The sequence below is a fragment of the Perna viridis genome, chromosome 4, assembly GCF_037379345.1.
Source record: "Perna viridis isolate PV_CMFRI_1.1 ecotype Kerala chromosome 4, ASM3737934v1, whole genome shotgun sequence".
In the NCBI taxonomy this organism is placed as follows: Eukaryota; Metazoa; Mollusca; class Bivalvia; order Mytilida; family Mytilidae; genus Perna; species Perna viridis.
Window position 1 is genome coordinate 30,890,898 of NC_142448.1, and position 27,987 is coordinate 30,918,884.

A 27,987-nucleotide genomic window follows, 5' to 3' on the forward strand; every position below is an offset into this window, starting at 1 on the left:
CCCGACCTTACCCATCCCCTTCCTTTTTTTAGTAGCAATCAAAATTTATCGACCCTATTTTCCTTGTGTCCCATCCCTTTGTTTCATTTCATCATCATTTTATGTTCATTTTATCATCCCTTTCATGTTCATCGTCTGAATATAGCTAAAATATTGCTGCTCGGACGTTAAACCCCAACAATCAATCAATCAATCAGTTACATTATAATTTAATTATAAATAATACTGTAATATGTACGTTTATCTATACAATATCTCCAGTTTTACCCATCAAAAAATAAATTAAAACTTTACTTGTCATTGGGTTTGCATATCGTTAATATTCAACGTACAAATGTAACCATCAAAGCGAAACTTGAAACGAATCATAGATCTCAACAAAGCACAACTGGAGACACATTTATTATTTGCTAGGAAAACTTCTTGAACATGTTACATGAAGACAATTGAGACAAGACCGGAAAAATGATAAATTGTTGAACTTAAATTATCAGTTGTCACAAGGGATCGAACTTACAACACATATGCTTTGGGTATCATGCCCATGTTGACTTGTGGATTATTAATTACAAGATTTGAGATGTATATAGACATGCAGATTTAATTGCTTCTAAAAGTTTAAAACATTCTACATATTTCATAAATATACTATATATATCGGTGCTAAAAATCCCTATGGCGTTTGAAATGCTAAAAATCCGGTGCTTGTAAGTCATATAAGTCAGCGCTAAAATTTCCACTTTATCGGCGCTAAAATGTTCACTGTGTATGCGTTAAGAAGTCCTATCAAAAGGCTAAAATGTATTTATTTATTTATTTAATATGATGTTTACATTGCTTTATATTATAAAAACCTTTTTGTCGATTATTTTCCGAAAAGAAACGCATTTAACGGAAGTTACCGAAATTATCATATTCGGCAGTTTCCGTAGATTCACGAGTCGAAACAGCGAGACGATTATTATCCAGGACAAAGCATCGCAACTTTTTGACAATTACAGCCATAAATGGCAACTTTTAACAACACCTCTCAGCAACATCCACCATGGTAACGTTTTTGATAACAATATTTACTAGTCTCATGCGATAATTGCGAGTAAAAAAACGAAAAATAAAGTCGTTTTCATGTGATTCAATGTGATTTTCAAAATGGCGATTTCTGTTGACTCTGCTTTACGTCATTTACTTATCACAAGAGAGGGCATGTGCCTTTTATCACATTCCTGCTGAAAATGGCTGATGAAAGAAGAATTTTTTAACAAGAGTTGCTAAAGAATCCCCCATTGAAAATCTGAAGATCGCATTAAAAATGGTCCCTTCTCAAAATTTTCATCCCACTGTGCAGTAGGGAGGTCAGTCAAAATATGAAGTATATAGAAAATGTACAAGTTTATATTAGTTTGAAAGAGCCCAAGAAATGTAACTTACTGGTGCAAAAATTTTTAAAATCGGTCAAGGGGTTCAAAAGTTATTACAATTTAAAGTTAAAAATTTTGGTCATTTTTCTTGCGAAGGCAAAAATGTCACATTTTGGGCACTTCTGTGGCCCACATAAGTCAAACAGATAAAGAAATTCATACATTGTGTCTTAATCATTTAAATAAAGCCATTTCATACTTTGATTTAAGCCATTCAGGAAACTTGTATCTTAGATACAAAGAAAATTACACTTTTTTAAAATTGGCAAAAAAACACTTTGGACTTATTTTTTTTTTTGCTATGTGTCAACAGCATCGTGAATTAAAGTGCCATTTTTGGATATTCATATTTGGAAATTGGAAGGTAGTAGAAATCTGATACTTTGCTGTTCTTTCAAGAGTAATCCATTAAACAGAAATAAATAAACAAATATTATGTCAAAACCTCTGATTTGTTTTTCATTGGAATCAGAAACACTGCGGCAGACCCCCTTTTTTTTAAATGCGTTTTTTCAACAAAAAAATACATTTTTGCTTACTAAGAATTCAAAAAAAATATTTAATTTTTTCTGTCACTTGTTTTGTGTGGCAATAAAGTTGCTTGACTTGAAAAATCATGTTTTTCAGCTCAAAAAAAATTTTTGAGGTCGAAAATTTACATTTTAGGGTAAATTTTAGAGCTATTTTCAGTGGAAAAAATGGCGAAAGGTCAGACAAAAAAAGACATTTTGAATTTAAAAGCAGTTTTTAGCACATGACAGTTATTGTTATTGTGATTAAATATGTAAAAACACATTTTTATCAAGAAATAATTGAATTATATTTAAAAACCAACAAGCAAATGTTGAAAAATGGGGGTAAATCGAACATTTTTGAAAATTTCAGATTTAAAAAAAAAAACGCATATTTATGCTTATATTTATCAAAATATCAACCTACCATATACTTATGTGGTACCATTTTAAAGCTTAGAATCTAAGCTATCACATGAAGATACTTTCATCTTATTTTGCTATAAAATGTTTAATGTGGATGAAAATTTGTTAGGCCTATACCTTAAATGAAGCCAGACGATAATCAAAATAAACATACATTTTTCCCGCAAAAAGTGGCAAAATAATATTATATCAAGGTCTGGTCAATTCTAAGATTCCTAATGTAGTCTTGTAATGTTTTCTTGTTTAAATAGGGTCTTTTAACATAATAATAATCTCATTATTATGTTAAAATTGAATAAAATTTCAAAAACAAATGCTGTTTTCCCAAGAAATTGAGAAAATTTTTATGAATACATTGACTTGAACCAATGCGCATCCTTTCACTATGGAACTTTGAAGCCCTAGCTGTTTCCTCATGTGTACTATTATGTACATTAAATGATAATAAACAAAATATCATCATTTGATCAAGTTTAATGAACTTTTCGAAGTTTCCATTTCAGGCCAGAAGGGTTTCTTCACCAGGATCTACTATGTCTGCCAAATCTACAAAAGAGATTATGTACATAAGGACATTACACCTATTAACATCATTTACCTTATCAATTTACTTACAATTAGTTTACTTTCTATTAAATCATAATCTGGTTTGCTAACAATCTGAAAAAATGTAAAACTTTATTTGATGTTGGTTGCTCACAAAGCGGTTGACAAAAGATGTGGCGAGGAGTTAAAAACACCAAACTTCCTTTTCCAGAATAATTATCTTCATTTCAAAACAAGAAGATTGTTTTATAAGGTTATATTAATGTTATGTTAAATAACTTAATATGAATAATTTCGCTGCGTGATCTGTCTGGTTCTTCTATCAAGTGTTGAACTCTCTTACCAATCAGGTTATCGGGTTCAGGTGTGTCTGGAACTACCCTACTTACTGTACCCCACATGGTCCTACCTCAGACTCAGTCCATATTCGTCTCATAGCATAGCCCACTATGCTGCTCAGGCCATCTGAAATAAACAAGTAGTGGAATTCAATGAATATGTACTGTGAGGCAGTTTTAAAGCAGAGTCTAAACACAAAACTAATCGACAGTTCTTGTAAGTAATATATGATTCAAATGTAAATGCTTATTTATTACCATAATTAAAAGACTCAAAAGTTTTATTATTAAAATAAATAAAGCTACTAAACTAAATCAAAGTATAAAAACTAACTTACCATGACTTCGAAACATCTCCAGAACTCAACAAAATGAAACTAAAATGATGAAAAACAAACAGAAAATAAAACTAAATCATAATAAAATTTACATCAGTGTTTACTTTTTATATGACAAAATAAAATAAATATTTAGGCAGCCTGTTTACTAATACTTTCTTCTGAAATAAATCAATAATTAGAAGAAAAAACAATAGTACAAGTATGTTTCATATACATACAACAAAAGATTGGTATTATGAGTCAATCAATGTGATCCTAAAAAGGCCAAAAAAATATTAAACCATAATTAATTAAAATTTAATGATAAATAATGTATATTACTAGGATTTTAAACCTTTTCCAAGCAATTGTACATGTATATGAATATTAAATAAGTAGAGCATCTACAATCCTCTAAAAAATGAATATGTAAGTTAGCTGTTAAAAATTGTACAGTATGAATATATAAAGTAAACTTAAGAAGATGCAGTTAAAATGAATATAAAGAAGGTTTATGCTTAAACATGTGAGTTTCATATAAATTGGGCACTACATATAAATTAAAATTGAATTATCAAGGAAATTAAATGCAATATGTGCAAATTCTCCCAACCAATAGAAAAAAGCTAGGTAAAATACAGAGACTTCCGATAATATAGGAAAGTCGATAAAGTCCGAAAGATTTTGAATGGATTGCAATCAAACGTTGGGAGAATTTACCTCATTACATATTCATCGTTTAATAAAAATGTTATGGAAACATATTCCAACTAATGCTAAATGAGAGTAATCTTTTTTAAGTCAGCTCATGCAGAATCAAACGAAAATCAGACCTTCCAAGAAGGTGAATATAGTTTTTAAGCTTGCAGATGATAAAAGGTCATTCTAGAATTTGACCTTACGGAAACAGGGCGATTAGGCTTATATTAGACATAATTTAGGTACTTACCGTAAGTGATTGGCCTCCATGGCCTAGGTCCATCGTTGTCTGCACCACCAGTCAAAAATCCGTCCAGAAAACAGTCGGTAAAAGGCATTTATCCACGAGTGTTCGAAAATCTTAACAGAAGCTATGGCGGATCAGTAACATCCGGTTAGCAAGAACGATAACCGGTCCCGCTTTAATTTTTGTGAAAACCACGCCCTGACCACCCTAATATCCAATCGATTCCGCAAGCTATTATTGTTTTTCTTCTGAAACCAGGGTTACGGATGAACGCAGAAAGGATTAAATTTTCGGAATCCGACTGTCAGTGCATTCCGGGTACGCAAAAACTATTTATTTTCAACATGTTTTTCCTTAAAATTACGTAAAAAATATGTTTTGTAACAAAAAAATTAGCCTGACAACCGGATTATCAAAATTGAAGATATTTCCAAAAATTTAAGCCATAAATGAAGAAAATCGGTCCAGTAATAGCTTGCGGAATGAATTTTGAAATAGGTATGATCTTTGACACATAGTTTTTCAGGCGGCCATTTTTCTCAAAGTATCGTCACTTCAAACGTTTGTACCAAATGACCATCAACTCCAATAACAATGAAAGTTGTATATTTAGAAAGAGAAATGTCTCATCTTCAATTACATATATTTTTTATTGTCATGCAATGGATTTTTAACCATTTTCTAACGTGTTAAAGTTGACTCAAAATTGAGAATTTTGCACTCGCAAGAATATCGATAAACGCACTACCGACCTCCCTATGTGCAGTATGAACTATGATACACCCACGACGTTACTCATGAACTACAACTAAACTCAAAATATGTTGTAAATGTAAGCGAATGATTCTGGTAGTAAATCTGCAGGATACATTTTTCCATGAAATACATGTAGACTCTACAGTGGTATTTTCTTTAAATTATGATTTCATGATGGTGTGCAATAGACGTATAATTTACACATGTGGACGCCATTGACAAAAAATAATACATTTTCCAGTTGTATTTGTACTAAATATTTGTTCAAATTAAAGATGAATTGATGTCACAATGTAAAGTTCACTTCCATTGGCTTCAAAAGGTTATTCGGAGACAAATCTGTGGTCATTTGGAGTAAAATGACTATAGTCCAATTCACCTCAGATTGTTTGCGGTTTTTTGCGTTTATTTTTGTAATTACTCGACGGTTCTTTTCAAAAACTTGCCATTTTATTCATGTCGTTCTGTACTACGATTCCCTTACAATTATTTTTCGTTCTTACCTCCGAGATTGAAAAAATTCAAAATTTATTTTTCCTACGAGAATTTTGCATTGAATGTATTGTTTATCCGCCATCTTGTTTCTATGGATATTTTGAAATGTTCCCTATTATCTCACAATTGAAGAGGTGAAATAACATGATTTCCCCGCCATATTTCTGGTTCCCTGCTAATTTATTACTTTATGTGGTAAGACTCTTATTAAGTACCAGTTGTAACATTTTCATTCGGAACTTCTGGTTTTGTGTTTTACAAAAGGTAAAGAGCAGAAATATGGCGGGAAATCATGGTATTTCAGCTAGGTAAGAACGAAAAATAATTGTAAGGGAATCGTAGTACAGAACGACATGAATAAAATGGCAAGTTTTTGAAAGGAACCGTCGAGTAATTACAAAAATAAACGCAAAAAACCGCAAACAATCTGAGGTGACTTGGACTATAGTGTGAATTCATGTAAGCTTCCAAAATGTCATTATCCTGAGTTTGTCATTCCACTTATGAAGGAGGACTAAATGTGGACTACTCAACCTGCTAGTGTTCATAATCCTTTGAAATTTTGTATGCTCAGGTGACCAGAGCTTCAAATCTAAGTGTACATCAAATTAAAAGCCTATATTAACATTTAGTATTCATCTTTTATTTATTAATGTATCATTGACATTGTCAATAAAAGATGAATGTAGACTGTTTGATGACAGAATAATTTTGTCTAGTTGAACAAGTTTGGAACAAGTTCTGAAACTAAGGATGGCTCCCCATTTGGGGTACTACATCGCATATGATGTTCTTCTGTCTAAATTTCAGACAACAAGCCCCTACCCTTAATATGAAAAGAATTGTATATAGGATACATTGGCTTAGAAGCTAATTTTTTACAAGCCCACCCTCTATTTTTACCAACTTTGGCTGGTAGGCTGGTCCCAATTTTGAAGACCGGAATAAAATGTGAATTTTCTAAGAAATGTGCTTAATTTTCATATTTTCAATATTTGTTATGACAAAATTTGGTCCAGTAATACATGTTGTATGTGAGTCTTTCCAGTAATATCTCCAACATTACTGGACCAAGTGTCCTTGGGAACCACTATAATCCACACAATTGGTTTGAGTCAGTAACATATGAAATCATGACAGAAAGGCTTCATTTACACAGGATATGAAACTCTCTCAAATTCTAGCCAGTCCTGAATACAATTCTTCAATACATTCACTACATGGCTTTATATATTTTCGCTAAAATTCGCCAGTCTTGGGCTGGCGGGTAGGCTTACGGAAATTGTGAGAAATTGATTTCTTTATTGTGATAAATATAAATATATACAAAATGATACAAATAGTTTTTTCTTAATAGTTTTTGACGAAGTTTTCCAAATGATCAAAAGTATCAAATGTCTGACCAACATAAAGTCTGTCGATACTCTAGTAAGCACAAAACAATAGGGTAATGTATCAAATTTATTTCATAAGAAAACTGTGCAGTTTATAGAATGTGAGCACAGTTTGTAAAGTCATTAATGCTTGTACATTTGTGGATAAGTTCAACAATATTTCTTTAACAAATCTGTATGTTATTGACGCAAACAGAATGTGTGGATGATTATTTCTTATAACTATTGTAACTACAACTTACGGAAAATGTCCTTTACTGTTGAAGATATAGAACATTTTAAAAATATTGGAATTAAAAGGTATGAAGGAGGTAAATGAGATTTTGAATAAACAAACATGTGCAACATGCAATTGTTTACACCGGTAGTTCTACAAAATTTAGACTTGTTAACTTGAAAATATTTGTAAATTAATTGTGCAGTAGATATTAATTATTAACCAATGATAGGATGTCCATAAAATCGTTATAGGTCCAATTGGGATCCATTTTCTACGTGTCAATCATTATCGGATAACCCTGGTCAGCTGATTGATCACCGATAATTTCCTGAGGTTTACCTTAAGGTTAATTACGACAATATGTTGTTAATGAAGGTGACACTTCTTAATTGGCTTGGGGTAATTTATTAACAAGAGTGAAAATCTTAAAGGGCCATGCAGGTAATTGTAAGTGGGCACTAAGGGGGTACTCATTAGGGGCAGAAGGGCTCAGTGCCCCTCTATTTTGCCCTAGCCAGGACACTGTTTTGTATTTGAAGTATCTTTTGAAAAGACCAAGGCTAAGTGAAATTCAGGTTAATGGAAATTTTATTTGTTAGTCCTGCATTTGATTTTTGTTGAAAGCTATGGAGCTAATTTGCTTAGCCGAACCTTCCATATAAGCAGGAAAAGCGTAAATAATAGACCAATGTTTCCACTAACCTTACTGACCATATGTTTTTTTTGTTTTTTTTTTGTTTTTTGTGCCTACCCTTGAAGTATTTTAAATAATATTTTTAGCTTTAGAAAAGTCTGAATGTGTCTCCAAAACAAGCCAGAAACTTCTGCCTATCTACCGGCTGGTCTGACTGTAGTGTTTGAATGTACTGAAGATGTGTATGAATCAGATTCAATAATTGGACTTCCTTTTTGTCAACTCTTCTGTATATTTTTATTTTGCTTGAATGACTACGAAGTCTTTTGGGATGTCACTGTTTATTTTTTGACCATATGTTTTAACGTAAAGTACTTTAATGTGAACAGTTTTCTCTGCAACAACATTAACTACTTGTCACAGTTGTGTGTTAATTATTTTTCAGGGGCCAGCCATTCCAGGGTCCTATGGGAGGAGCAAATATGAATATGGGATTTTCTAATCCTGAATGGGAAAAAGCAAGGCAGGCATTGGAGAAAGTTCAGTCTAAGACCAAAAGTCCAACTAAGAATCCACAGCAAGGCAATAGCAACCAAGCACAAACACAACCAAATACAGGAGAAATGTATTACCAGCAGTATATGATGTACACACAGTAAGAGCCATTGTACTTCTTACAGATATGTACATATGGATATTCTGTTGTAAGAATTGGGAAGACAAGGGGTCATGGGCCTGTTGTCCTTTCTGGCTGGAAATGGCCCCTTCTAAGAGAAAACTATGTGGTTTCTTAACAAATGGCCCCTTCAGATTGTAAAATTGAAAAATCCTGAAAATGGCCTCTTCTCCAAATTTCTTTCCCTACCACTGCTGTTCAACAGTCAATTAACTTAAAAATACATGTAATTGCTACTTTCTTGTGTTCGACACTTTTGTTTTGACTGATCAATGTTGCTAAGATGTAATTTCAGATTCAGTAGAAATTTAAATGTAGCTAATATATTTTATTTTATGGAAACTGCATTGTATACATTGTATATCAGATCTGATATCAAATTTTGGCTTTTTAGCATTTTAAGTGAAAGGTCCACCAGGAAAGTAAATTAAATTTCAATGGTCCTGCCTCAGAAATTGAGGGTGCATGACCCCAAACCAGTGCTTAATTTGAATCCCTAGCTTGTTACTTTCCTTGCAATATTTCAGATGGAATATTTAAATTCCTAAAATTGCCTTTGTTTAAATTGCAGGTACATGCCACCGGGTGGATTCCCACCACAAACTCCTCAGCAGCAACAAATGGTATGTTTGTAAAGCAGTTGTGAAATAATGAAGTATTGAATGTATATAATCAACTTTTATATGCCTGTCTAAGACGATTTTTATAAATTTCAGATTTTTCTTTTTCGGTGTTATGAATTTTTATCTTTAAAAAAAGGGGGATTTTCAAGTTTTCGGACAATAACTCAAAAACACTTTCACCAACTTTAATGAAACTTTGGTGAATTGTTCATATCTACCGTATTGTTATGTGTATTACATGCATCTGTGTATTCTGCGCACCCCTTTCTTGGCAAGAGAGATCGGCAAAAAAAGTTAGTTTTCATGTAAAATGCGCACTGGGAAGCGAGGAAAAATCACCAGCAGAAGACAACATTGAGATGAAAGGATTCCGGTAAATTCCCTGAAATGTGTATCTTTTCATCATTAATCTTTCAAATGAAAGTATTTTCTATGTTTCCCTGCGTTTGCAAGCCATTTATTAATTAAAATAGTTTATAAATAGCGATGTATTGGATCTGAGTTGGCTGAAATGTCCTGTCAGGTAATTCACTAAAACAATGGCGTCAAGTCCGACCATTTATAAAAAGATGTTTTAATTTGCCAAGTTGTATATTAGTATCTGACATCTGGAAACAGTTCATCGGGCGGATTAAAGGATTAGTAATAATTGTTTCACCTTTTAAATTGATCTTTTGTTATTTGATAATTAAATGAAATGGGCCCGAGGACAGGTTGGCACTCCCGGTATTGTGTATTTAACGCACCACCGCACACAGGTGAAGAAGTTATAATTAGACGACTTGATTTGAGAGAACAATAAGAAGCTAGTCGTGGTTTTTTGTACAATTTATGAAATGCAAGGAAAGAGCATTGATGGATTAAACAACTATTAAATAGCAGTAAAACTTTATTTGTTTATTTCACATAATACTGTTCTCAAAAATACAATGGCTCGATGTTGTCTTTAGTTGACGTCTTTGGTTCTGATTCCCGAAAAATTATGGACCTGAAAATTATGTCTCTAGAAAAAAAAATCTAGAAACTCATTGTTTTGGTGTATGCTGCGCATGCCTCTTCTGGAGCAAAGAAAAAGTTGAAAAAAGTGTGCGGTATGCACAGAAGAATACGGTATTGTCATAAGTTCCCTTTCAATTTTTATAAATTTCAGATTTTTCGTTTCCGTGTTATTAATTTTTTTACTTAAAAAATGGGGGATTTTCAGGTTTTCAGACAATAACTCAAAAACAATTTCACCTACTTTCATGAAACTTTGTTGCATTGTTCATATCTATTGATGTAAGCTCCCTTTCGATTTTTATATATTTCAGATTTTTTGTTTCCATGTTGTGAATTTTTATACTTAAAAAAAGGGAGATTTTCAAGTTTTCACACAATTACTCAAAAACACTTTCACTAATTTTTATGAAACTTAGGTGGATTGTTCATATCAGTTGAAGTAAGCTCCCATCCGATTTGAATAAATATCAAACTTCACATTTCCATGGTAGGAAGTTTTACTCTATAAAAGTCGGAAACGGCCAAGGAAATTTTATTCATTGAAAAATCGTTTAAAACAGACCATTTGTTATGATTATCCACTAATAAATATGAAAGGTACTTGGTAACCTTGTCAGAAAAGTGTGTTTTAAACAAGATGGAAATGTATGGGGACATGGGGTACCTGTCTCTTCTCTGTTACTTCTCCAACACCACAAAATGGAATTTAGTGAAACTTTCACAGAATATTACATATTCCCATTGTGCACCTCCTATCTTAGCCAGCACTCCACAGTTTAGTTTAGTTTCGCACTTTTGGCTAGGGATGAAAAATGACATAAATGGAAACCGGTGGTTGCTATAGTAGTGATTAAAAATGAAGAATCTATTGTTGATAAAACATTTTCTGAAAAAAGGGGACTTTTAAAAGTATTTTGCAATGCTTTACACATTTTCAATGTTGAAGGGGCTTTTTTTCAATGACAATTTGACTTCATTGTGAAAGTGAAAGTAAGTCAATTTTTTACCATGCTAAATTTAATAAGTGGATTACAAAGTGAAATAGCTCAAAATCTAACCGGCGATGCCCATATGAGGAAGGGGTTTTTGAAAGGAAAAGTTTGAACAGTTTCAGGGATTGAAATAAAAATTTCAGATATTTTGCGGGAAATTTGATATTTTTAAACCTGATTTTATGAACTTTTTTGCAAATTTTCGCATATTTTTGCATGGTTTCTATGGTAACCCTATATGCTGTGGGTAATTTTTTTCCAGAAAATTTTTACTGCATCCTGATGGCCTTGGCTTGAGCTATTTCTAGATGTATAGATTTACAGATGCTTGACAATTTTTTAAAGTGATAAATGTTACAAAGCATCAGATTACAAGACCAAAATTAGGCAGTTCTACAATACTGTGGAGTGCTGGCTTAGATTTTTTATCTAAATCAGTTTAGAGATCAAAAGATGCATGTTATCAAACTAGAGACTCAAGAGAGCCTGAATCGCTCACCTGGTTACCCATTTGCTTATTTGAAAAACTTAGGAATGAGACAGGCTAAGTTAAAATCAACTAAATCGTCAAATGCGGGAAATGCTTTTCATAGCATTTTCATGACCTGAACCAGAATTTTGCTAAAGGCAACAATTTTTGAATTTTTTTCAAAAACCTGTCTTATGACCCCTAAGTTCTATTTTAGTATAGGCAGCCATATCTATTCACAGATTAAAAATCACAACAGTCATTTTGAGCACAATACATTAAAGAACTATTATGCTTAATAATAGCAATGATTTTAAATGGGTTTTCAAAGTTATACATGTGAAAAAAAACAACAAAAAAACTTTCAGGGGTCGTAACTCCTACATTAGTCAATGAATGGTTTTGAAAATTTCGGCATAGGTCCTTCTCATGATGTTGAACAATTTTACCCATGCCAGAAATTTGGTAAAGGCAAGGGCTTTTGAGTTATTTGCAAAAAACTGCCATCTGACCCCTATGTTCTATTTTTAGTAATGGTGGCTATTTTTTTCATGAATCAACAATCCCAATGGTCAATTTGTGTGGGATACCCTAAGGAACATATATGCCAACTTTCATTGAATTCTGTCCAATGGATTTTGAGAAGAAAGATTTTCAAAGTTGCACATGCGAAAAGTGCAAAAAAAAAACTGTTTCAGGGGCTGTAACTCATACATCAGTTGACCAATCGTTTCGAAAATTTTGGCATAGGTCCATCTCCTGATGCTGAACAATTTTATCCATGCCAGAAATTTGTTAAAGGCAACGGTTTTTGAGTTATTTGCAAACAACTTCCATCTGACCCCTCTTGTATTTTTAGTAACGCCGGCAATGTTTTTCATGAATCAACAATCCCAACAGTCATTTTGTGCAGAACACCCTAAGGAACAATTATGCCTTGTTTAAAACCTGTCCGTCTAGTAGTTTCAGAGAACAAGGTTTTTTAAAAATTTGTCCACAACGACGACGATGGACGCCAAGTGATGGCCTAAGCTCACTTGGCCTTTGGCCAGGTGAGCTAATAAAGGAGTGTGAATATCAAGTCCTTTCTTGTTTGATGTAAGTTTTTTTCCTTCTCTTTCAAATTTGTGTGAACTCTGTAAATATAAAATGACTGAAAACCACAAATTTTGTTAAGCCCACTATTAAACTATGTACATACTATGTAAACATTCTTTCAGCCTCACCTGTATACAGATTTCAGTCAGCCGCCACCCCCTCCTCCTGAAGAACCAGTTAAAAATGAAAACCAGAATGATGACTCCTTTGGAGATTATACACCCAATACAAGACCAGGGGAATTTCAAAATGGTCAGCAAAGTGGAAATCAAAGAGGAGGCTTTAGGCCTCAAGGTCCAAGATTTCAAAACAGACCAAGACGTAAGATTAATATATCAAGTGTTATTCTGTTAATTTGTAAGTGTGTTGAAAATATTTGTAGTTGTTATGGTTACTTTTAAGTATGATATACAGTATCATATTCTGTTGTTTACCAATTTTTGGGAGATCAAAAAGCTATATTAGTTTTGTAGTTTTTCCAATTTTAAGTTCTCTGACCTCAACCACTGAAAAAGAGGGGAAGTGAGTCTGTGCTTAAAAATTTTAAAAATTTAAGGACATGTTGTGCTTTTTTTCAGAACCTCTTGGAACTGGTGGTATAAGATTTCAGCTGCCAAAGAAAAACAGAGGAAGAGGGGTAATGGGATCAAGATTCCAGACACCAAGGGGACAAAGGCCTAATATTGACTGGCAAAATAATCAGCAAAATATGGCCAAATCTGGTTTTAACCAGAATAGCAGACCAACTGGACTCAATAACCAGAGTAATGGATCTGATGATATGAAAGATCAGAGGAGGACAGATAGTACATCTAGGTATATAAGTCAGTCAGATGTTTTAACCCAGCATTTGTTTCATGAAAATTCATAAAAATACTAACATGACTACAATCATTCTTTCGTGACCTTTTTGTTTACTGCTTTATGAGTGTGATTGTTATAAAAAGATGAACATGTAATTACCTATGTGATAAAATCAAATTTACCCAGTGCCAGTCTTGGAATTATCAGCATCATAAAGCTGCTTTAAACGTTATCTCTACATTGCTAACATATGAAAGTTACGATATTTATTTTGAAAAGACACATATACACATTGTGAAGAATGCTGTTAATGATATACATGTATACATGTAGCACCCATATGTGTATCAAATTATAGGTCTTTACAAATTTATATAATCTTACAATTTATCTAAGCAACTATTTCTCTAAAGAAATAAAGTTTGTGTGGGAATTTGATTGGTTTAAATGCATTCTTATATAAAATATGCTTGAACTGTTTGTTTATCAGGTGGTTTTCAAATATTTCAAAAAAGATATTGGTTAAGGTATCTGTTCTGATTATTTTTTAGTTCAAAAGATGACCCCTTAAACAGTGATAAGGCAGCGACAGCAGCTCAAGGAGAATGGCCTCCAAGTTTAAGGTAACTGTTTTAAGCATATTTTATTTTATAAAATCAACAATTTCTAATCTAAGATGAAAGGTTGTATCACTAACATTTAAATGATTTCTCACATATTTTGTTATATGTAATATGTATTAATACTTGAAACTAAAGCTGATAAGGCTTTAGTACTGGTAAATTTTTTTTTTTATTTTATATTGTTATGGATCAGATGTGTCAGTCATATGAAACACAATATCTTAACTTTCTATTCAGGCAATTAAGGACAGTTAAAAAGCATTGGTGAAACAGATATACTCGTAAATCCTTCATGTAAAGGATACTAGAGGATGACTGTGAAATCACGGTCGAATGTGCAAAGTGTGAACATAGTACTAATTTGACGGATCCAAACAAAATGAGTAATCATTGTTAAGGATCTACAATCATCTACCATACATCAATGTCAATTGAACATGCCCGTAAGCGCATTATAACACACGGACCAATGACGGTCTTCGAATTTGGATATTTTTCCGGAAATTCACGTTTTACGTAGAAAAAGAGAGTTTCAAAGACAAATTTAGGAAGTACACACCACTACATTTATACCTTATATCAATAATATATTCGACTTTGTATGGTTTCAGAGGAGTTGTGGCTCAAAGAAATAGGTCTCTTTAGTAGTATAGAAGTTTTCCATCGTATTTTATTAAGGGACAAGTTAGCATTTTATTTGTCTGTAAATTAATCAAATGTCCTTATATGATTTGTAGAGATTATGTCCAGAGAGCATTTTCTAGTGTGACAGATGCTGAAGAAAAAGACAAAATGGAAGTAGTGTTGAAAGAACTGTTAACTAGTGTATTTAGTAATGGGAAGGCTTGGACAACAGATTGGTCTAGGGAGCCTCTTCCATTGTAAGTTCATATATATTAATTTCATTGTCTTTCGAACACCAACAGATAACTTGAGTTGAAGTTGTATATCATTCAAGCATGAATTCTAGTCATAACATTGAAGAATTCTGAAAAATCATTTTTGTATGGTAATGTTTAGTGAATTTCAAATGTGGAAAATAGACCACTGAAAGTCGAAAGACCCTGAATGTGGCAGGATAACCTCCCTGAAGTAGATTTAAACAGCTAGTTAATAACTTGGCCAAAATAATAATTCTTTAGCAAAATTAGTTTGTTAATGTCCTGATTTAGAAATTGATTTCAGAAAGATGACATGACTATGTAATGAATGAAATATAACATTCCAATTTTCTGACCAGTGAATGTAAAATCTTAAGATGTTGAGAATTGTCATTTGAATTATTTTTATGATATTAAAGGGCTGTGACCAGTCAGAATTTTTTTTGGTTCAAATATCATTTAATTTGAAAAATGAAAGCTTTTATCTCATAAAGAAGAAATAAAAATGAAGTTATGATACATAAAACTGAGAACTATTCTTTACTTTTTTTCTTTTTTTTTTCAGAGGTAAAAAGGATTCTTCACAACCAAAATTCAGTGACAATTTCCAGAGGAACAATTCATGGGACAATAGAAGGGGTGGATCTCCATGGGATAATAAAAGGGGTAGGGGAAGGGGGGTTAGAAAATCTGGGAATCAGCCTAACTCTACTAAGAGCCTGTACACCAAGGACAGAGTACCTACTTACAGGTCCAGATCGTACTCAAGTGATAGTTCAAGCTCTCGGTCAAGTTATTCACGATATTCTCACAGAAGTTCTAGGTCCAGATCTCGGTCAAGGTCGAGGTCTAGATCTAGATCAAGGTCACCATATCGTAGGGACAGGGACAGAGACAGGCGTAACAGAAGGAGAAGACGCAGTAGCAGGTATTTTTTTTTTTTGAATAGTATTAAATATCAATCATTTAATATTGCAAGTTACGATATGCTGTACAGGTGTTTCAAGAAGTAACCTCTCGTCAGCAGCATTAGAATCAAATACATAGGAAAATCTAAATCTAAAGTTATCATATATTAGTAGTACTCAAAACCACAAAACCAAGACTATCAAAATAGGAAGCAAAATCCATCACCATGAGGTTCTATACAGGAATGAAGCCTTTGTGTGAAGGAGATTTTGAAATTTTTAGCACTACAAATTTGATAAATGATATATGTTTAATTCAGGTTCAGGTGTGAATGGCATTTTATCTGTCAGGATCTGTAAAATGGATGTCAGTTGGATTGGGTTGAAGCTTTGACATTTTCGATGCATTATTTTTATTTTCTGTTTTGCTTAATACCATATCAGTGGTATATATGTAAGACTCCGAACCGCGATGGGACGCAGAGGTACGATGTTTGCACTGAAATGTGATGGTAGCACGTACGCCGAAGTGCGTTTATGATCATGCTGAGCTGCGATGGTTAGACATGATTGTTCACTGCCAATAGCAATGCGGAAATGCATTGGCCACTGCAAGGAGGTGCGAATTTTTTTTGTGCTTCGTTGAAATGTTTTGACTATCATGTAGATTTTTTCCGTTGAAATCGTAAATATACGATTATCTTAAAATTTGACAGATATGATATTAGTATATGTGCAATCAGAAAAAAAAACTTAGCCTTCATTTCGTTCACACTTTCAACTACTGAGGAAATTATAAAAACAAAATCAATAAATTTACTTCATTTTTTTCCTACACCAAGTGGAAATTCGAGAAAAAGACTTTTAGAAGGACGAGTACTCTTTAATATGATCATACTTTTTTATTAGCTTAGCTCTAGAACATTTGTGGATAGCTCTAAGACTTATGTATTAGCGTATGAACTACATGTACTACATAAAACACATCTGATCAATAGTACCTGTAGAATTTGTAAATACAAATGTAATGTAATATAAGATGACGCTGTTTTCTCTGTGTGTGTGTCATCCTATACACTGTTGTTAAGGTTATCAAAGAATGCTATAGATGCTACAGAGGTTTAGATTTGATAGATTAATGGACTGTACATAATATGAAGAGAAACGTGCTAGTCTGGTCCACCGAAACTTAATTCGTGTCTTTGACATTCTAATACTCTCCTTGAACTCGTATATTGCAGTTTCTATTTCGCCTTTCAACTATAGAATATGCTCTATGATTCGTTGTGAAAGCATGTCTTACTTTTTGTAAAGGTAAAAATCTATGATATCAAATGTATAAAAAAGCAACATTTTTTTCAATACAATGTTGTCCCAGTAAATCATTTATAGTTTTCATGACTTTCAGTATCCGCTATCTTTTGTATTCCGTAGCTACAGTTTATGTTTCTCGAATTACTATAACGTATCTTTTAAGTTTTGATACTGCATTAAATACATGTAATGTTAACACTCAAAATTAGTAATGATGCACGCTACGTTTGTTTATACAGGCAACAATATACTAGCTATTTACATGACTTTCCTTTCAGTTTGTTAGTTTTCTCTATAACATTGTACGCGCTTATGCACATAAAATTTCTTGGCAACGTTGAATGGGGTATACTAACGCACTTCTGTGCATCATTAGACACCCAACATACTTCAGCGTTGACCATCGCAGATCAGCGTGACCATCGCACTTCGGCGTCCCCATCGCACTTCCAAGTCTTACATGTATATTACAAAAATTAAATTTCACCACTGATAAAGTTGATTAAGGAGAGAAAAAATGGTGTAAAACATTAAATTCACCACTATTGTAACTTTTATAAAAAAAAGTCTCAATCTCATTTAGGGAAAAATGAATTTATTTCAGAGAATGAAATGAACATCTCAAATACCATGATTATTATAGACAATGTTATATAGTTTTCTTGTTGTGTTTTCCAGTGAAAGCTCTTCTATTGTATCAAGGAAATCTGAAAAGTCCACACCAATTAAAGACAGCAGATTTGCTAGAGGTCGTAATAATAATCGTAGAGGTCGAGGAGGAAAGGACACTCCTGGCAAAGGCAGAGGTGCCAACAAAATACCACTTCAAGAAGGTGGTGGCAAGGCTTTAAAAAGAAAAGGCAAAAAGTAAATGTAGTTCATAACAATTTATTGACAGCGTTGTTCCCTTAAAGAAAAATAGATCATGTTTACTTGTCGAGCACAGTAATTTATTCTTGACCTTAAAGTAAAGTGCAGTGTGCATAGTGTATTTAAAGGAAATTTATAATAGTGTATTACTTAAAAAATATTAAGTCCTGCTTAACCTAGATCTCTAAAAACCTGCAGTAAATCTTTTTATGATTCTGTCTAAAAGTCATACACAGTATGATTCATTAGGTATTTGATGTACAAACTTCTAAATGAACCCTGCTGTGTTCATTTCCCTAGGAACGCTGTATATTATGAGAAAATAGTTTACTTGTACTAGTGTAAAATAGTGCACACATTTTTGTAGGGATTTCTCCTGTACTTTTTCTTAGTAGGATTCAATAAAAACTTCCCTGCTGACATTTGCTAAACCTAACGTTCCCCCGTCATTGCCCATAGGCCTTCTGAACTTCTGAAATTCTGGTCAGAATATTCTGTTGTATGATATATATATATGAATCACACGCAGCTTTAGCATGATGATGAGGTGAAGGAAGCTCCACTATGCTGTACTGTTATTTGAATTAACATTACTCACCTCTTTCTTAAGGTTACCAAGATAGTTATATGAAGTCATATGTTCACATAAATATAAGGTTTCCAGTGGACTTACTTTGCATGTATTTCAAAACTATCAATTTTTACTTTTATATATTTTAGATTTGTGTTACTTCATGTCAAGAGTAAAAATGTATTGACTTTTCATCTATTCTGTGATCATTTAGCTTTTGGTAATAACTAATCACTTCCTATACATTGATCATGAACTTTTGTTCAGACTTAAAAGCTTTTCCACTTTTAAAAAAAACTTGATATTACATTGTAGCCCTGAGGTCAGATTTTCACTTAGAAGGAACATCAAAGTCTTATCCACGATTAGTTTTTAGCTGAACTTGGATCAATTGTATTGAAACATAAAAAATAACCCATAGTGAATACAAATCATTCTTTGATTCTCTTGATATGTATCATGTAAATACTAATTAATCTCCACTGTTAACATTTGATTAAATTTTATACTATTTTTTTTTGGGAGAGATATGCTATAGAGTGATGATGATAACAACATATAAAATTGATTACAGAGAGAAGAGTTTATTCAAAGAGTAGGAATGTGATATGGGTTTTTAATAACCAAATTCAGGTTGTTTTTATGGAAAAATTTGTGAAGAAAAAATTCTACTATGCATCTCTAGACTGAGTCCTAAAATTTAAAAAAAAATGAAAACTTTTTTCACAAATTCATTTGTACTTCTTTGATTTTGAGACAATTTAACTGATTATAATGTTACTTTCATTGTAGCCAAATATTCTTTGAAGAGGAAGATGACCCAGAAAAAGAAGCCCGACTTAAGAAACGTGCTGCCAGATTTAGTAGTCATTTACAGAGCAATAAAAAGGCCAGACAGGCACTCACATTAAGCATAAACCAATTTACAGTAAGTTTGATTTGTTCATTATTCAGGTCCATGTAAATAACATAATATGTATAGACCAGAAAAAAATTTTCCTGTTTCCTCAGCCAATCTATATGGGAAATTGTTTTACTTGGATAAATTTATCAAATTTGAATAAAGGATAAAATATTACTTAGGCGGTTAGATCATATTTAACATATTTTCATCTTCTTTTTTTTTTCACGACCAACCAAATTTCTTTTTAATTTATACTTATGATAGTTTAAGTTTTTCAATGAACCTGTTAAGCTTGTATTTTTAGTTATACTTCTTTAATATTCATGGTAAATAAAATACCTCATGGAAGCTTTTTGTCAGTCTGATTCCTAGTATACATTGTTCATGTGATGAATCTAATTTTTCTTTTGCAGAATTCTTCTGATGATGAAGTTGAGGATCTCCATAGCTTCAATATTGTTGGAACATGTAAGGACCTGGAGAAAAGATATCTAAGATTAACAACTGTAAGTTCAAAAGAGTAAGGTTATGGAGGAATGGACATAAATTCTGTCGTGTCATTTAAAATTATTGGTCATTATGTATGTGATCTGTAATAATCATTTTCTTCTGTAATTTATTTGAGCATTCAATTTGTCTACCTTAAGTGTATGAGGAGTTTCTTGTTAAGGGTTTGAAAAGAAACTGGATGGGATATTAAAAGGTTGTCAGTTGGATTATCTCCCTTTATAACATCAAGAAAAAAGTATGTGGATTGACTTGATGTTGATGAGAAAAAAAAAAGCAATTCTTTTGAATCAATAGATTATAATATCCAGAAACATGTCATACGCTTTTTGTCGTCTTGTACACATCAGTCACAGAAACGTGACCACCACCTTGTTTTCAGGGCATTTAAGGAGGTAAACCTAGGGTAAGGGACATACTCTTACAAATTATTGGAACGTTTGTATTCAGCATTTGACATTAATCTTATGTAAGCATCTAAATGACTTAGATTGATTTATTTCTGTTCAAATTAAAGCTTGATAGGCTTTGGTGAAATTGAATGTGATGCAAATATATCACTAATTTCAAGAGTTATGTCCCTTATTCAAGGTCTACCCCCCTTAAGTGGTTCATTGTTTTGAAATAAAATCAAATATTAACTTTTTTTTTATTACAGGCTCCAAGTCCTGATCAGGTTCGACCAGTACATATACTTAGGAAATCTCTAAAGATGGTTCAAGAAGACTGGAAAGAAAAACAGGATTATCATTATGCATGTGAGCAGTTGAAATCCATTAGACAGGACTTAACAGTATGTATAGAAATTTAAGCCAATATACCAATATGAATCAAATCATGAATGAATGAAACTGAATCATGCATGTAGAAAGATACTTTTTTGAGTTTACACAAAGATTACTGTTTATGACAATTAAAGTCTAAAACAAAAACAATAGAATTTATTTGTTCGAATTTAGAATCCATTTTACAAGACTTAACTTACATGTATTAATCCAATCGTTAATTGACTTATTATATCTTAAGACACACTCTGCTGTAGTGGATTGAACCAGTTTCATAGTACATGAAAGTCTATTGAACTCAGAATTAAATAGGTTTATCATAATGCTTATGAGCAAGGTCAGGTTTCATAAAATTCCCCAAAATCTTCAATTTTTATACTTTCTATGAAACTGTTGTTTTGTCACATCATAAGAATTCACTTTAAACTAGAGGTATTATGGTTCCATCTAATTAACAACTTGTCAGTATATTATACTTATGTTCCACTTTTGTTTATAGGTTCAAGGTGTGAGAGACGATTTTACAGTATTAGTATATGAAACACATGCTAGAATAGCAATGGAAAAGGTATTTTCTTTAAAGGGATTTCAATTATAGTTACCATGCAGACGAGGTTTACTTTTTCTTTTTTTTTTTCATTTTTTTTCTTTTTTTTTTACATTGGGTCTAAATAAATGACCAATTTAGTATGGCTTAAATAGGTTGTAATACTATTTTAGCCAATACAATTTTAGAAAGTACTGAACTGAACCTGTTGATAAAGCATTACCTTAAAGAAAGTAAGACTATTTGTGGTAAATTCGTAAAAAAATGATGAAGAAAGCAAAAAAAGGGGAATTAATCATAATGGGAATCAGTTTTATAAATATCCATAGTTTGTCAAATATGCAATAAACTGATGACACTATAAGCACATGTAATATGTTTTTGCATGGTAGTAAAAAAAACATTTATCATTTGTTAACATGATTTTAATTACAGCTGTTTTCAATTGTAGGGTGATCATGAAGAATTCAATCAGTGTCAGACACAGCTTAAGCTTCTATATCAGGATGGTGTAGCAGTAAAAAACAGATTAGAATTTACAGCTTACAGAATATTGTATTATATATTCACCTCAAACACTCTCGGTATCCTTTATTTACATTTATAGTATAGTAGTGAAGCATTCACATTATTTTTATCATAAAACTTAGTTGAAAAGAACTATTTGAAAAGTGATGAAAATAAAAATTCAGAATTTTTCACCATTACATGTTAAATATTAAATAATGGTTGAAGTGATATTAATCAAAATTCAGTTGTAAAATATGATGAAAAATGTTTTCATTTTAATTTTCTTAGTGTACCAATGTTCGCTATTTTCAAGGAAAACAGAAAAATGAAAAATATAGAACCCAAAATTGATTTTAATAAAGAAAATTTCTTTTTAAAGCTGAAAAGCTAATCATTATTTTGAACAGTGTACATGTTCACTTGATAGAATCCTTAAAAAAATTAGTATATTTAGTACTTATTTCTCCAAGAACACAAGACTTTGCATATATGTTAAAAGCATAGATTACTCCTCAGGCCAATACAAAAATTGGCTTATCTAATAACAAGGCAATATGAACAAGACCATGTGTTAATCCATATTTAGAACCCATTAAGCTAAAAATATTCATATCATAATGTTTGGAATGTTGTTGGAAAGTGTTACCATTCCAGTTTTTAGAAATTGAGGTGCATATCCCACAATTAAAGATGTTCAAAGATATGGAAAAAACTGATTTGTTTCGGCTTTAAAACAAAAATATGCTTTCTTTTTTAAACTAGTTTTTACCATTAGTTTTTTGGTTTTACATCTGATTTTGTCGATTTCCACCTTTTTTGTTTGCTTGGTTAAATCATGTCTGACTTATATTCTTGTAATGAATTATTATTCCTTATCGTTTTTCTCAGACATGACAACAGTTTTAGCCAGCCTTACACCAGAATGTCGAGAGGATGTTTGTGTTGTACATGCATTAGCTGTTAGATCAGCCTTGGCATTAAGTAGCTATCACAGATTCTTTAAATTATATAAACAAGCTCCCAAAATGTCTGGCTACTTAATGGACTGGTTTGCAGACAAAGTACGATTGTCTGCATTGAAAGCAATTGTTAAAGCGTATGTTATTTTAGTGTTACTGTCCTTTATTTCTTTGAAGATTAAAAAAGTACATGTTTTGCAAGAAATATTAGATCAGTAAGAACACAGAATGCACATCATCTTTCAGGATTAGACAAAACACATCATAATTGTACCATTTTAAATTTTTTTACATGAAAACAATGATGTCAACAGATATACACCATAAATTTTTTAGCAAACTAGTAAATATACTGGCTTCATACATCTGTTTCCATCATAGATTCATTCTATATTGGTTAGGACTCCAGATCGTAAGGGAGATCAGATATAAATCATTGAATACCTCTCTGATGTTCGGTTGTTATCTTATGTAATCTGTTAATTCTGATTTTAATTTCTTTGAGTTGAAACTGTTGAATACTAGAACTCATGAACTATTATATTGCCTTGGCTTTAAAACAAGTAGGATATTTTGCCAAGATTGTAATCAATGGAATGATGTCTAGCTCCTACACTGTAATGATTTCGAGTCCAGTCTAACCAACTTTAACTCAGGAGTCTATGATGAAAACAGAGAACAAAATAAACAGGTATTCCTGTTCTGATCTTCTAATTCATTGATGATGATGGTGTTTTTGGTGATGATGATGATGATGATGATGATGCAAGAACACAATATGACTAAAACTTGCATACATGAATAGGATGTTAATATCAACATTTTACTTGCATATAACTTTCTGTTTTTCAAACACTTTACCATGCAATTAAGTTTCAGTTATCTTTTCTTGTGAACATTCACTTGCACAAAATATTTAAGTAAAGATTCATTTCCTGAAGGAAATATCTCAACTGTTTTGGCATTTAGTCAATTGAGATAGACTTTAATTTCTTAGTTCAGTCATGACTATTGTGTTAAAATGTTTTATTTGTAATTAGGTATTGTACATTGGAGTAAGTAGGCTTCAACCAACAACTATGTCAAAGTATATTTAGTAGTTTGCTGTTATTGGTTAAAGTTTTTTTGACATAATTGTTTTCATGCTTTTAATGATCCTCTTTGATTTTCAGCTTGGTAAGTAATTTCACATCTTCTCTTTACAATATATTGAACCATCACATAGACAGTGATCAGTTCATCTGTTTTACACTATTGTTGTATGTCATATTCACTATTAACTTGTTAAACTTGGCAGACATGTTTCTTTATTAACGAGAATCAAATGTGTTCTTATTTCAAATAAAATATTACAGGGTACTCTTTTGTAAGTTCGTTAATAATTATTATCAAAGCCAAGTAAGATGATACCTATTGTTTCCTATTACCCAACCAACTCATGCGTGGACCCCCTGAATTACTTATTTTCAAGTGAACAAACAACAAAAAGTACCACCCAACTACCTGACATTTTTCAGATGGTAGTCAATTTTTGGTTTCTGCAAAGTCCAAGTAGTTAATAAGATTTTCTATGATATTTGGGGAAAAATAAGAAAATGAAATAAAATCCCAACCTACCGACCCGATTTTCTTTTCTGACATGTAACAGGAAACAGAGGTATAATTTTATTTGGCTATAGCATTTTTCTTTGAAAGTACTATATTTGATTCTCATTGAAAAAGCAGTGTTTTAGACTTGACAAAACAAACTTATCATTGTGTTTACTTATTAATGTGATAATGTATGTTTTCTTTTTCATTTTGACCACTACTGCTACCACTAAATAGATATCGTCCCACAGTGTTATTAAATGTCGTACAAGCTGAATTGGGCTACTCTAGTCAGGAGGACTGTTTAAAGTTTCTTCAAGAAAAGGGGGCTGTTTTATCAGAGGATTCCACAAAATTGGATTGCAAAGCTAGCTCTATTGTTGTTACATGAGATGGACTTAATTGAAATCTTATTTTTAAATGATCTCACTACCTGTTAAAGATGGGATATGAAAGTTAAAGGGATAAGAGTTAAAGTTAGAAAGGGAGAGAAGATAGGGAGTGTTCCTGATTTAGGGTTTCTCTTAAAATTACCAGATGGAGTTCACAGAAGTGACAGGTTAAGGAGCACAAGTGGAGATGTTTTGTGTACCTGTTACACATGAAGCATGAACATTGTTCTGAAAATTTATTTTCACTCATGCAAAAAGGGTATTATTTGGAATTGTGTATTGTGATATGGACGGTAGATTGTTTGCTTTTTTTCCAGTAATATTATTCTTATGCACTTCAATTGCCAATGAGAGAGTTGCTGTTCTCGTAAATTGAAAGTAAGCCCACTTTCAAGAAAAATTGAGATCTCAGCCTATTATTTCAGTTCAGAAAGATGCTTTCACCTTTTCCAAGATTTGTCTTCCATCTTTCTTTGGACTTCATGTTTAGCTGTTAAGAAAATTGCAACCCATTACCAGTTTGATTGAAACCTAGTATGGAGAAGCAAGACCTCTTATCTACCCCATTCCAGATGGAAGTCCTTTTCACAGATTAGTGCATAGACTTTACATAATATCTGCATGTGTTGGTTCGTATTTCTTTATGAAGCCACCATCTTGTAACAGCTAGTCTAGTCCAGGCTGTTATAAAGGCCCATGTGTCTATTTATGTTTTGTTCCAGTTATCTTTTTGGCAGCTTTTTATTGGTTCCAGAAAGAATTTATAAGGGTACAACGACTCCAGTCAAAGGATGTGGTAGGACTGAGACAGGTATATTTTAGTGGAGCATTTGATTAAACAGGTCGTGACAACTTTGGTTGAGTATGGTACAACTGTGATTGAAAAATTGGTACAACATTTTATAATGATAGATATAAATCACTTTTGGTCAGTTGATGTGAATTAGCAACTTAGTATGGCTAAACAGCTTGTACCAGTAAAAATGGTACAACTTAGTATGGCTCAGCGACTTGAAAGTCAAAATGGTACAACTTAGTATGGCTCAACGACTTGGAAGTCAAAATGGTACAACTTAGTATGGCTCATCGACTTGGAAGTCAAAATGGTACAACTTAGTATGGCTCGTCGACTTGAAAGTCAAAATGGTACAACTTAGCATGGCTCAACGATTTGGAAGTCAAATGATACAACCTAGTGTGGCTCAACGACTGATATAGTTTGAATGGCTCAACAACTCATACTTGTACGAAGTATTTGGTATGTACAAAAATGGAATAACAGTTAATGGTAAATTGGTAGGATTGTTTGGATGTGTGCAACTATGCAACACAGTGAGAATGGGCATGGCAACACCTGGAAAGGGATATGGAGGAACTGCAAAACACAGTGGCCTAACCATGAATTTAGAAATATAATGTTGTTTTTGGACAATTATTTTCTTTGGAATGTTGTCCTCATAATATCAGTATAATGTCAACAACTAAGTCGGTGAGTACATCGTTAAACCCATCCAACTTTTGAAGACCTTAGATGTTGATTCCAGCATAATGGTGGATACAGTAGGTGACCATATCTCTCTCCCATATCTACGATTTTGGGATATGGGGAAGGGATGCGGTCATCTTCCTGCTTATGGTGTCTCAAAATAAAACAACAAAAAAACGGATAAGATTCAACTACTGACATTTAGATATTTTTTTGTATAGCATTTGTATCATGCAGTTAAGTAGTTCAAGAAATTTAATCTGAATGTATTATGTATAAATTTCAGTTTTTATAGGCACTTTGAGTGATACAGTTATACAAATTTTTGCTTTTAAAGTATTTATTTCTAGCATGTAAGAATATAAGAGCATTAAATTACTACTTTTCTTCAAAATTTTGGACATTTTATCAGATAACACTTTTCATATTTAGTTTCAAGATAAAGATATGTTTTGTTTGATGTTGATCATCTCTGTGATAATGACAGCTGGCTGTGATTATTATGTGTAAATGTATAGAACTCCTCGATATTTGTTGTAAATATGTAAATCATGCTTATATAAATGTAAAGATCCTAGCTTTGTTTATATTGCCTTCATTTGACCTTACCCATTGGAGCTCTTAAAGAATATACCCACACTCAACAAGTTGGCTGGTAGCATAATGAAATCTCTTTGTCCAATTGGATAGATTGATTTCAAATTTGATTTGTGACGTGTGTTGCAAGTGATTTTGGTTATTGGTTTATGTCAACTATGTTTTTAATGTGCTGTCTTTATAAGCGTATTAAACACTTATGAAATTCAAGGTAAAATAAGTGCAAACTTAAAGATTGCATGCTACTTTTTAATGTGAAGGTATGTCATGCTTTTGGCTAACATGCTGGTACAGATGCACATTCATAGAAAAATGTGTGATTCGAAACTAGCAAAAGTGCATAAAGGTTTTGTAGTTAAATGAAATGCATATATCTTGCAGCACAATTTTTATTACAACTGTGGAACTAATGCGAATTCAGTTAAGTAATTGGGATATCCTTGAGATATTTTTTTAAAGTGAATGAAGCTCAGAAGGATTCGATTGAAACCCACCCCAGAAACGAACTTGAAAATTTTGGTTTCGTATATGGAAATTCCTCGAGACAAGTTTTCGTCCAAACCAATAATTTCCAGTGCAATTTTTTAATGGCTTAAAAGGAGACAATGAACAAGCGGACATAAAACAAGTCATGAACAATTTTGCAGGCCATTGTTGCGGCAACAATCAGAACTATTCGGCCATTTCCGCTACACTAAAAAAATAACCTCGGATGCAGAAAGGAGAATTTCTTCCTGAAAAGTAGTTATATTCACCAGGTGCCGCTAAAGATTTTAGTTGGAGGGCACTACAAATAAAGAATAACAACCCTCCAAGAATTTCGGCACAAATAGAACCAGTTTAACTATAATTTTAGAATCGGATCGGTCAAATTCCG

The 27,987-nt window shown here is 32.4% G+C and overlaps 1 protein-coding gene and 1 long non-coding RNA gene across 3 annotated transcripts; one reads left to right on the forward strand and one right to left on the reverse strand.

Moving 5' to 3' along the window:
* The first annotated feature begins 929 nt into the window (after positions 1 to 929).
* LOC148619720 (leukocyte receptor cluster member 8 homolog) lies at positions 930 to 27,088 on the forward strand. Its single transcript, XM_088579939.1, has 16 exons — positions 930 to 1,048; positions 8,451 to 8,660; positions 9,253 to 9,304; positions 12,985 to 13,183; positions 13,441 to 13,678; positions 14,218 to 14,289; positions 15,027 to 15,170; positions 15,736 to 16,098; positions 18,071 to 18,259; positions 19,626 to 19,761; positions 20,151 to 20,243; positions 20,903 to 21,037; positions 21,529 to 21,597; positions 22,028 to 22,160; positions 22,975 to 23,182; positions 24,873 to 27,088. The coding sequence occupies exons 1-16, from the start codon at positions 1,008 to 1,010 to the stop codon at positions 25,024 to 25,026; spliced, it is 2,436 nt and encodes an 811-aa protein (XP_088436065.1). The 5' UTR covers positions 930 to 1,007; the 3' UTR covers positions 25,027 to 27,088.
* On the reverse strand, positions 1,349 to 5,252 carry LOC148619721 (uncharacterized). Of its 2 annotated transcripts, XR_015921639.1 has the most exons (3): positions 4,510 to 5,252; positions 3,246 to 3,367; positions 1,349 to 2,902 (listed from the first exon to the last, which is right to left on the reverse strand). It is a non-coding gene; the product is annotated as an uncharacterized LOC148619721 (long non-coding RNA). The 2 variants fall into 2 exon arrangements; XR_015921638.1 differs by having other exon boundaries at positions 1,349 to 3,367.
* Positions 27,089 to 27,987: the final 899 nt, after the last annotated feature.

Bases quoted from the DNA above. Each gene is read 5' to 3' on its own strand.
- LOC148619720 (XM_088579939.1), top strand. From the start codon at position 1,008: ATGGCAACTTTTAACAACACCTCTCAGCAACATCCACCATG. The intron at 13,184-13,440 runs GTAAGATTAATA...GCTTTTTTTCAG, and splicing joins ATTTCAAAACAGACCAAGAC to AACCTCTTGGAACTGGTGGT. The intron at 21,038-21,528 runs GTATGTATAGAA...TTTTGTTTATAG, and splicing joins CCATTAGACAGGACTTAACA to GTTCAAGGTGTGAGAGACGA.